Below are 16,079 nucleotides of genomic sequence, written 5' to 3'. Positions count from 1 at the left end.
AAATGGGAAGAATAAATTTTTACCCCATAAAACCCTCCATAAACCCCCGTTCCCATAGTCTGATTATGCTGATTCGCTAACTCGTTCGAATAAATGTAGGTTTACACGTTTGTACCAAATTTCATCAAAATTGGATCATTTTTGCTCGAGTTATCACATTAATGTACATATATATATATATTATATATATCTATATCTATAAAAGAGGAACTATGTATGAGACTTTTTTATCTACAATGTTTGCAAATAAATATAATTTAAAACAGAGACGGATTTATACATATTTCCCCCATAGGCACTATACTTAGTGCCGCCCCCTCGTACCTAGGACCGAAAATGAGGTTTTTTCCGGCTCGTAGTTTTTTAAATTCGGGACCAAGTCAAGAGCTGCAAAACCGTTTTGACCCGTGGTACGAACGCCATTTTTCACCACACTATACAAAAATGGATGGCCAGTTGTAATTTTCACACTATAAATGCACATTAACAGTTAACACAACTACAACTTTAAGGTTATGTGAAGAAATAATTTAGAGGAACCAGCAAAAATATACTAATAAATAGTTGCTAGGCAGCGATGACATAAAATTGATATGGATATTGCTTGTATATTTTATTTTGTATACATTGTTTTACAGTGGCGGCGATAAGAGCCCGCGGGCCCCCCCGCAAGTTTGTTCACCCGGCCCCTCCCAATAATCTTAAAAAATATTATATATCACATGTATTACCGCCTAAACTTGCACTATAGCTTGATACGGCGTCTCCCGAGGCGTCATCATCGTCTTCCATGATCGCGGAAAAATGACCTATGACATCCTCAGATAACAACATTATCGTCTCCCGCGTTCACGACCCAATCCCTAATATCTCCCACCCCGCGACCCGTGACGGGGAAATATTTTTTCCGCAATCACGGCAAAATCCTAAATATATCTCGCTCGCAGAAAAACCTCAATAACGTCTTCTGCAATCCGGGAAAAATATTGAACGTCTCCTGCGGCTGCGGAGACATCGTCATCGTCACTCGCGGGGAAATGTTCTCGTTGATATCCGCGATCGTGTCAAAAACGTAGGCCTAATCTTTCAATTTCGTGAGCATGATCCTCGGGGACATAAAAACTTTAATTTTAATTGGGCATTATTGAACTGAGAAAATCGGCTTGAGTTTGATTTTTTGACTTTGTGCTTGATCTCTCAAGCTTATATACAGGCTCTGCTCGGCTCGAAAATCAACATTATATAAAAATCAACAGCTTCCAAAGTAAACCGATTTTGAACCACTCTGATTTGGCCCGAGGCCTTTAAGTAGTAAGTGATATTTTTTACCTGACTCGAAGTAAACAAATCTAAAGTGCAGCCTCCTAATAGTAAGAAACGAAGTGAAATGAAAATCCTTCTTTAGCGTCAATGGAAGAATGGAATTATTTATTAGCTAGTGCATCAGGCACCTAGGTTAATTCGCCGATTTGATCGTAAAAAATTGTCAAGTTCATTAAGTTAAATCAGCATTGAGGGCCCTCTCTAGTGTGCCCCACCGGGGCCTAGGAGGATTAACATTAATGTTTTATCCTCCTAGGCCGAGGACTCATTGGTTCTAAATACGGCCCTATTATAAATAGCGCCTTCACGCAGTCCATGAGGACTGCTGATGCAACCTACATGACTGATGACAATTCTTTTACTTAGGTTGGTAGAGAGTTTATATCGATCGGCCAAATAATAGTGTGTCAGTTAAGCTGTTGTAAACTACTTGTTCTAGTGCTCTTAGTGGGTTTAACAAATTTTCGGCATAAAAAATATGGTAGTTTTCATATAAATGTTGTTATGATAGGGGGCCCATGTGGCTGAGCCTGTCACAAAATTGCAGGCCCGTGTCCCAGTAAAATTTCCCGAAAAATCCCGGTCAGGGCTCACGGGCGAACAACTGGTTTTGTGACTCTATGGCCGTAATAACCAAATCGGTTGCCAATGACGATGAAAGCTGCCATTTCGGTCCTGGACAGCAATTACATAGCTTCCAGCCCCCAATTAACGTTTTGTAAAACGGCTAAAAACATATTAGTGTGGTGAAAAGTAATTATTTTTTAAATATAAACTAAGTCTAACCCATTTAGAGTGTTTTTAAAAGAACACTGCAAGTTATTTTTTTTATTTTAATTACAGTTGAAAAGGTCTACCATCCCACAAACATTAAAATATGTTAATACAGTACTTGAGTTAAATATAAGAAATAACGACTTTGAATGTATATATTTTCACATAAATATCTTTGTTAAGTCCTTACAATGGTTTCCTCCTACTTTTAACCATTGTAAACCTAATCTATCTCATCATTGTCCTTTGACTGTCGTTTTCCGTCACCACCGTGCCGTCGCGGTCGCTCCCACAGTCGGCGGACTATGGCAGCGGCGGCAGCAGTAAGCAGCGCACTCGTAAGCGGCAGTACTTGTAAGCGGCGGCAAACGTTAAGTGGCGGCACTCGTAAGCGGCGAGAAAAACGTAAGTGGTGGCACACGTAAACGGCGGCACTTGTAAGCGGCGGGAAAACGTAAGGGGTGGCACTTGTAAGTGGCGGCACTCGTAAGCGGCGGAACTCGTAAGCAGCGGGAAAAACGTAAGGGGCGGCACTCGTAAGCGGCGGGAAAAACGAAGGGACGGCACCCGTAAGCAGCGGCACTCGTAAGTGGCAGCAAACGTAAGCGACGGCACCGGTCAAGGGCCTGCCGCCCCTAGGCACTGGCCTAGTGTGCCTAGTGGGAAATCCGTCCCTGATTTAAAAGCAGATGTTTACTTTCACCAACTGTTTTGTAGGTTTGAATAATTACAACATTCTGTATTAGCAATAGTCATGATTTGAAATACTGTAGTGCCACAGTGTTTCTACAGAGAGCAGCACAGACAACTATTTTACTTTTGAATAAGTCCAAATGTATTAAACCCCAATCGCAGCACACCTGTGCACTCATCAACGTTTAAATTCTCCAATGTTTTAAATATTAAAAACATAAAAACCTTTATCAAAGTATTATCTATAAGTATAAAAGAGGATGTTTGTATATATATATATATATATATATATATATATATATATATATTTGTCAGTGATAAACTCAGACACCGCTGAACCGATTGCCACGAAACTTGGTACATACGTGTAGAATTTCATGGAATAGGTTTATACACCATCAATTTGGTGATCCGTCCAATCGGCTCCAAAAATGAAGTGAAAATTTATTAAAGCAAAAATTATCAGTGATAGGTTTAAGGGAGAAATAGTCTTAATCATAAGAATACTGATGATTTCATCCGAATCACCCTCTGAATTTAAGCAACTACAATTTCCTTAGTGTCTTGCTTTCGCAATCACCATTATAAGGCACTAGGGCAATCCCTGACTATCGTCGGTTTAAATGTAGAAAAAACATGCTTTTCACACAGACAGATGTATTTTGTTAGCGCAGCAACGCGCGCTGAGTAACTGCTAGTTTATATATATATCTATATTTATATATATATATACATCCCGCTATCTATATTGCTGCAATCAGAATTTAGGTTTTGTGGCTGCCCCCAGAACCAAAAGAGTATATTTGAGTTTTATAGCGTATATTAACTGTAAATTACACAACTAATACAATTGTGAATCAATATTATTTATTTTCTTCTCGTAAATAGGCGATCAAAAAGCATGTCAATTGGCCACCATCAGTTTACATTTGACTAGGTGAAACCCGTCGAAATCGACGGTCACTGTCAACGCTTACGCTAATTATTCATCTACGGAAATTTAGGTGTAGTGGAATATACTTGAAGTGGCGTTGGCTTTTACTCTTGAACTGTTAGGGACCTCCTCGTTGGTTGTGCGGCTTCATTGGCAACAAATAATTCAAATTACATAACAACGCGGCATTTGGAAAAAGCAATAAATACTGTAAATTGGCTGTTACGTAAATATTGACGTTTACTACCACGTAAACATCAACGTTGTTACGTTGTTAAACAACGTATCTTATAAAGGATGATGTGATCTAGTTTAAAAGGAATATGACCTTTCTGTCATGACAGTAGCTGCTTAAATAGTATTTACTCTTTGTGTATTTTTTACAGCCAAAATGTTGTGTTATTTTAAATCATGTTAACAACCCAGTGAGCCACGGTCCGTAATATAGACCACTTCAAATAATTTGTCAAGATAGGTACCATTTTAGGCCAAGTTTCTGTGTTTGGATGTTATTACACACGATAAGAGCACAATAAACTTCTTATGCAGATAAATAATCTGCTGGAGAAATATAAGCTGAATTATAAATGTCACAATGTGAGTTTGAGTATTTTGTAACTATATGGGTAAGTTATATAGTATTTTCGAGGCTGCTGCTCAGTGCACTTTAAGAATATATTTTTAGAGATAAATTAAATGGTTTTTGTTGCTGAGTAGCGTTAGTAAACACGCACAACCCATTTCGTTATTCTAATAACATTCAAAGGCTCTCTAAGAGTTCAAATTATTATTTGTATACTTATCTATATTATGTTTTCACTAAGCTGAATTAACAACATCGAAGTAACCTCTCTGAAAAGTCTGTAGTAAATTGCAGTTTTACAGCTTAATGACTTTCTAAATCATGCACCATGCACATATTTCTACATAAATATTGTAAAATGTTTTATCCAGTTGCTGTAAACTACTATTATTTAGCAAAATATGGACACTGCTCAAATAGGCAACGTGCCCTTCTGCACTTGTTTAATTTTGTATTGTATTACACAATCGAAGATTTTTCCAATGATTGAAAACATGTATAACAATAATCTCGTGAACCTATGATGATCTGTAGAATAATATGATAAAATATAGGCAAAAGTGGGGGAAAAGGCAGACAACAACCCGTACAGCAGATATAAGATAGTTCAATAAGAAATTATTGTAAGAGTTCTGTGAGTTCTGTGAAGGAATTTCCACTGATTTCGTATTGGAATGTTATATTGCAAAACATGACATGATAAAGAAGAAAATAAATTTTAAAATCAGAAAATAGCATTGCAAATACTTTGTTTTGGACAATTTAGTAACTCCCAATAAATGTGTGTTGTTTAAAACACAATTGAAAAATCAACAGCTGTTTCATTAAAAAGTATTATCCACATGGCCAAAATGTAACAAATTTGTCGAGGTATCTTTAAAGGCTTCTGGGGTAGAGCCCTAAGGGAATTAACTTCGTGTTTCTTTTGATAACTCATCTACATACCAAGGCCTTTTTTGGAGACCTCTACCAAGTTTCTACGTCCAGCCGTTCTCTCAAATTAGTGGAGACAAAGTTTCCAATTAAATATTTAGATTCCCCCATGTTAATCTTATGGGAGAAACCCCAACCTTGATGGAAGATCCTGCCCAAACTAATAAAGATCTCTGACACTTTAATCATAAAAATCGGTCCAAAAATGTGGGAGGAGTTCTGTTTACAAAATCGGCTTAGCGTATTATATATATAGAAGATATGGTGCTCCCATCTATATCTGGCCTCCATATGATTGTCAGGAGTTTACATCCTAAGTATTTTGCATTGATACTGCTGCCTACACTGTTGCCAATTCTACTTAGGTTACTAATACATTTTGAACAGGAAACACATCCTGCCTCGGGCTCCAAGCACAGACAAAATAATACCGAGCTTCTCATAAAACCACATTATGTTTGACAGAATTCAAGCTTTGGTTTTAACATTCATACTTAAAAAGTGATACTAGTTATTCAGATGGAAATTCTTTGAGCCCAATATAGTATTTTTTTAGAATTTAAATAAACGAATTAATGATCTCATTCCCTTAAAAACGAATACAACAAAACTTTAAGTCCAGCTTTTAAAATGTGACATTTTTGCCTGTAAGTGTGAAATTAAAAATTCCTTTTTAAAGGACCGTCTTAAAAAATCCTCTCTGCCACTAAGAATCTGAAAAATTAACAAACCAAATACTTAAAATTATTAATATTTGAAGATTATTGACTTAAAAGTAACAATAACGATAGAGAGCAATAACAAGTATTTTGTTTTGTAAAATCAAATACGGTCAAAACTTTAAAAGGTGATGATGATCGACTATCATCAAAATCTTCAATCTATCTTCAATCTCTCAAATCTCAATCTCAAAATCTTCAATCTATCATCAAAATCACTATCACTCAAAATCCAACCAAGGCTGTTTATTAGTGATTGATTTCTTGGCGCACAGTCGATTACAATTTGCGTTATATTGTTGTAATTTGTTTGGCTTTCGCTCTCTAATTTTTCGTCCTGTTGCATCATTAAGTAACTAAATAAGCTAGAAAACTATAATAACTTTTGTAGTTAGGGGCAAAGAAAGTTTGCAATTGTGTAACTCATTATATTTTTCCTACAGATACTATAAATCACATAAACAATTAGTCTTTCAAACACTGTACAGCTCGTTTTTAGGTTAGGGTAAATCCAAACATTGAACGGGATGGGAAACTCGTATTCCAGCTGATCGTCGTCGTAAAATCTTGTGTTGACAATTATTTTCAAGCGTACACGGATTACGTGCAAAATAAAAGCACGCTGTTTTGTTTAGTTTGGTTGAAATACTGTTGTGCGCCAAAGTAAAAACTGTGCACCAAAGTAATGGCCATGTCACACCAACATCCGCCGCTCCCGCCGCGGGAGTACCGCGCGCGGATGATTTTCCTCGAGCCATGTCACACCAAGTTTGCGCCCGCGTCGGGAGTTTTGAGATGATTTCATTAAAATAAATTTGTTTTTCATAAGAAACACATCTTACCTGTTTAGTATGCCATTTGCATGTTTCTTCCGCAAAGATTCAGGGCGGCTGAGGGATTAGAACGGTCAGGTGGTGTCCCAGCCCCTAAATTAGCCCTCGCTCGGCCTCTCTGGGTTTTGACCATGAGTCACCCACTAGGCTCAATGCATAGTATGGAAGAATTTTTGTATATCACCATAAAGTGTATTAAATAACGCCAGATTAGTAACCTGAGTTGAATAACAAACATTGAGCCCAAACACGAAATAATTGCGACGATATTAAGTATACATTTGGTTTTAAAATGATAGACAGTTTTTGTGTCGTGGTATGCTTAATATCATCGCAATAATTTCGTGTTTGGGCTCAATGTTATAAGTAGTAAAGTGTTTAAGAAGCAATTGAATGTTTACTTTATGTACTTTAAAAAGTGAACTGTAATAATTTTTAAAATTTAATTTAGACCTTGTGTTCGAAGTGCAAGCATTTTAAATATGGTTGAGGATAAATTATCCACTTTCAGTATTTTAAAAGTTATTTTTCGCTACACTACAAATACTTTTTAATTTTTAAATAAAAACATAAGACAATTTTAAAACTAATGTAATTCTTTTGCTAAGCCTTATATTGGAAGTTCAAGTGTACATTGGTTGTAAAGTTTTGGTTGTTGCAAATTGAAACAGTAGATGAAACAATAAAACATTGTTTGTTTACGTCAGCAGTATAAAAAATGTGATGGGAAACAATAAATTTTCACAGTTAACATTATTTTTGCATGGTAAACAAAAGTGATTTTTTCTGGTGATAAACATATTACGAAGATAATACAAAACAACATATATCATCAAACAAAAGAAACATGTTAAATTTAATTCCAAACTGTATTAAACTGTATTACTTTTAAACTTTAAATAGCTTGGCCATTCGAGATGCCCCTTTGTGCATGTGCTAGACAAAACTCCCGCCGCGGTACTCTCAAAAAATCGCTCAGCAGGCGGACGTGGCGGACACTAGTGCGGTGTGACTTGGCACGTTTGATAACATGGTAAGCGAGTTTTCAAAGTTCGCTCCCCTCGGTGTGACTTGGCCTCAAGGCTTTCTGTACTAGGAGTTGAGCCACCTTGTAACCCAGCAACAACTAGGTGGACAGAGATTTTTTTTCTTTTTATAACTATACTTAATATTCAGGGTTATAAAAAGTTTACACTATAAAAACCTAATCTTATTAGGAAAGAGGATATCTGATACAGACATCAATTTATAAAATATGTGCAAGAAAGCCCAAGTTGTCGGGTGACTGTAGTAAATAGTATATTTTGTACATAGGGCCTAAAATGTGATTTTGCTGGCTCGAAATAGTTATTAAAGTTTGAGACAAAGTCGAGACCTTAAAAAGGGGAGCTGCAAAACCATTTCGGCCCGTAATACGAACGCTATTATTTGCCCCACTACCCTATTACCACAATAATAATACACACTAACAGTCAACAAATCTACGACTTTAAGGTTGTGTGAAGAAATAATTTGAGGAATCGGCGAAAATAATAATACATAGTTGCTAGACAACGGTGACAATGAACAATGCTATTGCAATGCTATGGATACTGATGTATGGGTATTTTTATATACCGTATGCATTATTTATTGCTTTAAGGAAATAAGCAAACAACTGAGTTTTGGTCCTAGAGATGTAAAACCTGCTTGGCCCCCAAATGGCGATAACAGCTGGCATGGACAGCAATACGTAGCTTTCGGCCTCCAATAAACGCCTGTAAAACAACTAATAACATCGTAGTGTGAAAAATACTTTTATGAACAGGAAAAGATAACCTTTCAAAACGACTTCGAGTTTCGTTTTCAATTCTGCCTAAGTAAATGAGCAGCGCTGTTTAGGACAGCGATTCAATAATTTCTTGTATGATTACGTAGTGTTACTATTCTAATTAAATTTTTAGGTAGGCCTACTAAAATATTTCCATAAATAAGACATAATTATTCCTTATTTAAATAACATTAGATTTACCGAGTGCTTAGGTTTGCTGTTACGGGGAAGGTAATAAGTGTTTTTTGACCATACGTCAATAGTATAGGATGAAATAAACAAATTTGCCAAATTTTATCAATATATATCCATAAACAAGTAAACTACAACAATTTTCATTTTCTCCATAAGAATAACATGGGAATTTACACTATTTTTGAATTTTCTGTGTGACCGTTAGGCATACAACAGCGCTTCAATATACTAAATTATTTATTTTTTTTAAGATCTAAAAAACGGTTTAAAAAGAAATTGCAAAGTTTTTTGTTTTTATGGTCAAAAATGGGAAAACCCCATTTTTACCCCAAGGTAAAACCCCCCATAAACCCCCGTTCGCATGGTCCGATTATGCTGGATCGCAAACTCGTTTGAATAAACGTAGGTTTACACGTTTTTACCAAATTTCATCAGAATCGGATCATTTTTGCTCGAGTTATCGCGCTAACGGACACATATATATATATGAATTTGAACGGATGGTGTTTTTGGCCTCTAGGGACCTCAAAAAAAAAAATTAAATCGGTCCCGGGTCCAGGTCTTACCATGAGTACTACGGTAATAGCTACTTCCCTATAGGGAAATTCGCTAAAAGACTTGTTATAAAGGTCGACTTCTTATCAAGGTTTGCATAACATTTGATTAGGTCTAAAATAAAATTTTAGGGGATTAGAAAATGACACTTGTTATAAATAGCAGCAAACCGAAGTACTCATTAAAAATTAACAATATTTAAATAGGAAATAAATCTGACCTTGATTCCATCATCTCCGACTACTGTGTCCACGGCTGGACGTATCTAATGGGAGTGCCTAAGTTGGGAGTGTTGGCCTTTATAACATAATAGTTTGTATTTATCAGGAAGCGTGTGCAGTAGGGTTGATGAGACCATGACTCCATCAACTCCGACTACCGTGTCAACGGCTGGACGTATCTAATGGGAGTGCCTGAGTTGGGAGTGTTGGTTTTTGTAACATAATAGTTTGTATTTATCAGGAAGCGTGTGCAGTAGGGATGAAATCAGTGATGAGAGACCATGACTCCATCATCTCCGACTACCGTGTCCACAGCTGGACGTATCTAATGGGAGTGTCTGAGTTGGGAGGGTTGGTTTTTGTAACATAATAGTTTGTATTTATCAGGAAGCATGTGCAGTAGGGATGAAATCAGCGATGAGAGACCATGACTCCATCATCTCCGCCTACCGTGTCCACGCCTGGACGTATCTAATGGGAGTGTCTGAGTTGGGAGGGTTGGTTTTTGTAACATAATAGTTTGTATTTATCAGGAAGCATGTGCAGTAGGGATGAAATCAGCGATGAGAGACCATGACTCCATCATCTCCGCCTACCGTGTCCACGGCTGGACGTATCTAATGGGAGTGTCTGTGTTGGGAGTGTTAGCTGAACTGACAGGTCGAAAGTCTGGCTGTGCTAGAGGCAAGGGTGGCTCTATGCACATGTACTCTCCCAACTTCTACGGAGGCAATGGCATTGTTGGTGCTCAGGTGAGTCAGGGATGTAAAACAATAAAAAAAAACTTAAGATAGATCATAGTATTGTATGTGTAATGGTATTGATACCACCATTGCCCTTCATAGTTCTAGCAGAAAGTATTTGGAACAGATGTTCAGAGGGTTTATTTCTGTTGTATTACCTCCTTGATGGTTTTGTTATGTGAAAGGACACTAACTCAGAATTTGTTAGGCTAATAAAATAACAAAATACTATTACTGTATGCCTGGCTTAAAATATGCTTCTTGCAAGCATGTCAACATAAGTTATCTCTTTCTAAATTAGGCTTGGTTTAATTTGCTTGTTGAATGTAGAAATTAGAAATATTATAATAAATTGTAATCGGTACAGGGTCCATTCAATAAGTATCGAGACTGGTTCACTGTGGCCTCAAAAGAGCAGTGGAGGGGGGTCTGCACGGTTGGGTTCGATAGAGGGATCCTTCCATTCAGGAGCACTTTGATTAGTCGCCTACAAACATTTGCTATTACAGGAGGTCAATATTTGTGCCGTGTGTTTTTTCAATGTGTCGTCACGCCAACATGGCGCGTAGCGTCGAGGAACGTTGTTAAGTTTTGCTTTAGACTCGAAAAATACGCGTAGGAGAACCTGGGCCTCAACTTGAACATTTTTTTTACAATACCGTACTGGAACACCCAGGTAATAACGTTGTCCAGAAAATTTGGATCTTGCTGGACTCAGTACAAAACTTCTTGCAAAACCTCCACCCTTCACAGTTTTTGTTCCTCGCTCAGGACTTTGGTCACCAGCTTCGCGTGGACTTTTCTCATCGCCAAATTCTCCTTTATGATAGTGTGGACTGTTCTCACTGAAAGGTCAGTCTTCTCACTGGTGTAGGCCATAGTTAGACGCCTGTCCAAAACTTCTTTCACTTTGATCACGTGAGCCGTGGTTGTCAGGCGTTTGACGCGGTACTCGTCTTCGATGAGTTCCCGGCCTTCCTTAAACATTTGGCGCCTCTCAAAAACTCATGTGCAGCTTAAAGCATCATCCCCATAAGCCTGTTTAATTAGGGCAAGGTTCTCTGACACACCGATTTTCCGTGTTTAAAGCTAAATTTCACAGCGTTGCTCGACGGTACGCTCCATGTTGGGGTGACAACACAATGAAAAAACACTCGACGCAAATATCGACCTCCTGTCTCAACAAATGCCCGTATGCGACTAATTTAAAGTGCTTCTATCGAACCCAACCGGTCAGACCCCTATCCACCACTCTTTTGAGGCTACAGTGAACCAGTCCCAATACTTATTGAGAATAACAACAACAATACTTGGGAATATACAATACTTGGAGGGTGTATACATTACAAATTATTGGTTTTTCTTTCCGAGTCAGTTTGGCTCTTCTATTCGCCCAGTTTTCATAATGTTGTCTTAAATTATAAGTGTGCACGCATAGATTTGCCTTCAAGCATAGACATTCATTTAACTTATATTTCAAGTTATGCACAAAAGAAACTTCCTAACTGAATATTTCTTATGGGAGGTAAATTTGGTATTTCTTCTCCGAGTAATAGTTAAATTTTTACCTCTGGGGGCATTAAAATGAAAAAAGTAAATCGGTCCAAGGGTAAATTGGTAAATCTACCCAAAGTAAATTTGTCTTTTTGTGCCTCCTACGGTAACAACTACTTCCCTATACTGTAGGGAAGTTTGCTAACAAGAACATCAGAAACATAAAAACGGTACGTATACACAAACATTTAGATAGCGCCAGACGTCCCATCTATATGGACCAGCTGTAGCCAATTTTTTGTTAAAAAAGAACGTACTTGTGTGAGCCAGAATGCGCTAGCGACTAAAACTCTATTTTCTACTTTTTTTTATTGCTGGCCGAGTTGATGGGTCATAACAGTATAGGTAGCTCTCAATAAGTAATTCCATTAGTTAGAATTGGTAACAAAAATTTATATTCAACAGAAATCAGTAATTTAGATCAGCACAATCTGTCGGTGGCTCACATCAACTACGACGATTTTGGTTCAAAAACTGGCTACAAATTTAACATGGGAATGGAATGTCTTGTAATAATAGTCAAAGATAGTGCTTATAAGATTGCGGTACTTTAAGTTGGTTTTAGGTTATTGTATTTAAATTAAAACAAAGCTATGTGTTCTTAAAAACCAACCAGGGTGTACGGCAAAACATGAAACTGGAAATTTTTATGGCTGGGTAAAAGTCTGTAAATTGTAATGGCCAATAGCTTATGAGAGAGCGTCCATTCTCCATTCATAAACAGTGCCCTATCGGTTCCCTCTCAATGTTATTGTGTAGTTAGAAGAACGCAATCGTGAGATATGATCACGAGTGTTGCTGGGATTGTAACAAACTCAGATATTTCTGCGATCGCTGGTGGCAATTCTGATGGATGTTGCCATAATCTTGGGAGACATTCTAGGTGTTTTATGATTGCAGGAGCAAAAGATACGGCCGTTTACATTTATTAATTCATTTAGTAATCCAAACAGGGCTCGGCCCTCATTAGTTCAGATTGGCAGAACTCTGGTTTATATTTGTCTGATATGTCATCACGTAACAGATGGGGTGTTCTATCAGAGTTTGTTGCTGATGCAAGTTGTGTTGATGTTATAGGTGCCTTTGGGAGCAGGAGTTGCATTTGCCTCCAAGTACAAGGGCCAAGATGGAGTGTGTTTTGCTCTGTACGGAGACGGAGCGGCCAATCAGGGTCAAGCGTTTGAAGCTTACAACATCGCCAAGCTGTGGGACATTCCTTGCATCTTTGTTTGTGAGAACAACGGCTATGGAATGGGCACCAGCGCGGAGAGGGCCTCCGCCAGTACAGCCTACTACACTCGAGGAGACTACGTTCCTGGCATCTGGGTACAGTAAATTTTACTTTATTCTATAAAACACACAGTCTTTAAACAAACAAAAAAACAACAGTTTACGTAAAAAAAATTTTTAGAACATGTTTAAATCCTCCTTGTCAATTTGTTTGATTTAGTTCCTCAGTAAGAATTTTTTTTTAGAAGTTTTAATTAATTTTACTAGGGCATAATCCTTTAGCTCTGCTAAAGAAATAGGTGGCATTTATGTAGGGATGGACGGGATTGAATTTTTAGTTCGGGACGGGACGGGACGGGATTTTTATTTCAGGGTGTCTACCAACCGGGAAATCCGGGAAAACCGGGAATTGTACTTAATTTTTTACTGGCCATGAAATGTACGGGAATTGTCCTTAAATGCCAGACTATGTCCTTAAATTTTTAATGGGCCATAATTTTATTGATCGCTAGTTGGTTAGGAGCACATAAAAGGTTTATCAGATGTTTGTTTACATTTTCATAATTTATTACTAGAGTAATTATGCAATAAAAATCCCATTAACAATCTCAAACCCATTAATATTTTATCACGACAATCAAGTGTCAAGTCAAGTACTTCCAAGAACTGTTGACTCAGTTAGCTAGCTCATAAAAGTTGTATCACTTTTATTCCTTTACAACTTCTTTTTTTTATTACTAGGGCTTATTATGAGATTATATTATGAGGAATTATTATGAGACCCCAAACCTATTTTATCGTGAAAATAATAGCTTTATAATGGCTGTTAAATTTCACTTCTTACTTGTACTTGGCTTGAAGATTCATTTTGCCGCGGCCATTGCCTAGTGCCATAAAACTGTTTATGGTTTCATATTAAACATGTAAATAATCTACAGTCTTATTTTGTAAGTTAACCCCTTTTTATGGATATTTTATCTTTCAATTGACAAAACCACAAGCATTGTTATTTGCATCAATGTTTTATCACTATGTAGGCCTGCTTGGTTTCAAATTATGTCATTGCATTTTCTGTATCTTTGTCTTATATTGTTGGCTATTCAGGTTTCAATGTTTTTTGTTTCCCATATATTTATTTATTGAGTTGTATGCTTTAAGCAATCTAAATCTTAAGAACTAGAATGATGATAGTGACTTTGCTGCTATTATAACCTCATTGTTTGTTACCCAGTTTATTTAGGCCCTCCTAAATAATGAGGCCTAGGCCTGGGTATTTTGGTTCTTGAAAGAGCTGTAAAATATATTAAGAAAATGTAATTGAGCCTAGATAAACAACTAATGATTGCTATTTGTCGATATTAACTTTGCAAATGAAAATACAATAATCTTACTCTGTGCTTATTGCTTATTGGTAGCCGCTTACCATACCTTGATTTTGTACTAAGAACTGAGCAACAATATGCATTAAAGATTTTTTTTTTCAAAAGTAGTTGAGAGCCTAACGTTGTGCCAGGGCAAATCGTGCCAAATTAATCCGCCTGGATCGGATAAGCTATGTTATGAAGTTAACAAGACCGATGGAGATATTTGGATCGCTATCGCAGGAGACAATGATTGCGTTTCTCTGTTACACTATAAAAGTTTTACCTAAGGTATAGGTAGGCCTATGCTTGTTTACTTTCAATAAATTTCTATTTTGAAATTTTTAACTCTTAGGCTATCTATTATTATTTACTCTTCTCTCTGGTACAACTACAGTTAATAACGAGACTAATACAGTTTGACAAATCAGGAAAATTATTCGGTAGGCCTAATGACACCGACAAAGGTTACGCCAAAGTGTCCTTAAATGTACGGGAATTGTCCATGAATTTTTTATCCAGAATGTAGTAGACACCCTGTTATTTCCTTCCCGATTTTCGGGACGGGACGAGACGGGATTTTTTTCTGTGCATAAAAAGAAAGTACTGTATTGCAGTTACCAAAAAAGACATACGAAATCAATTTTTACCATTAGTGGCACTGATCTATAAAAACAAAAAAATGGGTAACAATTTACAGGTACCTATAGAAACTTGTGACTCGCGGGTCACGGGGTGATCGTCTGTACATGACTCACGATCACGGCGCGATTGTCGTCATGACTCGCGGTCACGTCGCGATCGTCGGTATGACTCGCGGTCACGGCGCGATCGTCAGCATGACTCGCGGTTACGGCGCGATCGTCGTCATGACTCGTGGTCACGGCGCGATCCGCGGTCACGGCGCGATTGTCGGTATGACTCGCGGTCACGTCGTGATCGTCGGTATGACTCGTGGTCACAGCGCGATCATCGGTAGGACTTCGCGGTCACGGCACGATCGTCGTTATGACTCCGCGGTCACGGCGTGACTGTCGGTATGACTCCGCGGTCACAGCCCGATCGTCGTTATGACTCGCGGTCACGGTGCGATCGTCGGTCCAATAATCGCGGCCACGGCGCGATCGTCGTTATGACTTCGTCTCCTGCGTTCGCGGACCTATCGCTCGCAATAACGGCGTTGGAAAAATCCGCGGAATAATCGCCGACGATCGGACCAAATCCCGTCCCGAAAAATTCCCGAGTCAAATGTAATCCCGTCCCGATAATCGGGAATATTTTTTTCCCGATAAATTCCCGAAATTTCGGGACCCGTCCATCCCTACATTTATGTATAAGCCACTAGTAGGATTTAGTTTGGAATTAGAAACTTTTGGATCTAAAAATTTCATTAGTGGAAACCACTACCTCGGGAAAACTTGTATTTATTCAACTCATTTCAAAATTATGAAATACAAGCTGTTGGCCTGTATTGTGTCGATTTGAAAAGCCTTGTATTTATTCAACTCATTTCAAAATTATGAAATACAAGCTTTAATACTTTAATACTTTAATACTTTAGCTGTTGGCCTGTATTGTGTCGATTTGAAAAGCCTTGAAGTGAGATTGGCGGCCAATT

At 37.8% G+C, this 16,079-nt stretch overlaps 1 protein-coding gene across 2 annotated transcripts in view; it reads left to right on the top strand.

Annotated features, from left to right (window-relative positions):
- Nucleotides 1–16,079, top strand: part of LOC128983451 (probable pyruvate dehydrogenase E1 component subunit alpha, mitochondrial) — a 42,266-nt gene that overhangs the window by 15,854 nt on the left and 10,333 nt on the right. The window contains exons 4-5 of one of the 2 annotated variants that reach the window (XM_054402749.1): nt 10,107–10,325; nt 12,948–13,196. In XM_054402749.1, the coding sequence (XP_054258724.1) occupies nt 10,107–10,325; nt 12,948–13,196 (468 nt within the window). Of the gene's footprint in view, nt 1–9,960; nt 10,326–12,947; nt 13,197–16,079 lie in introns of both variants that reach the window. The other variant, XM_054402748.1, reaches the window with a different exon arrangement.

Source organism: Macrosteles quadrilineatus, unplaced genomic scaffold, assembly GCF_028750875.1.
Source record: "Macrosteles quadrilineatus isolate MER2022 unplaced genomic scaffold, UCM_ALF_1.0 Scaffold_1__1_contigs__length_201487025, whole genome shotgun sequence".
NCBI classification, from domain to species: domain Eukaryota; kingdom Metazoa; phylum Arthropoda; class Insecta; order Hemiptera; family Cicadellidae; genus Macrosteles; species Macrosteles quadrilineatus.
This window is presented reverse-complemented; position numbering and strand designations above follow the sequence as displayed.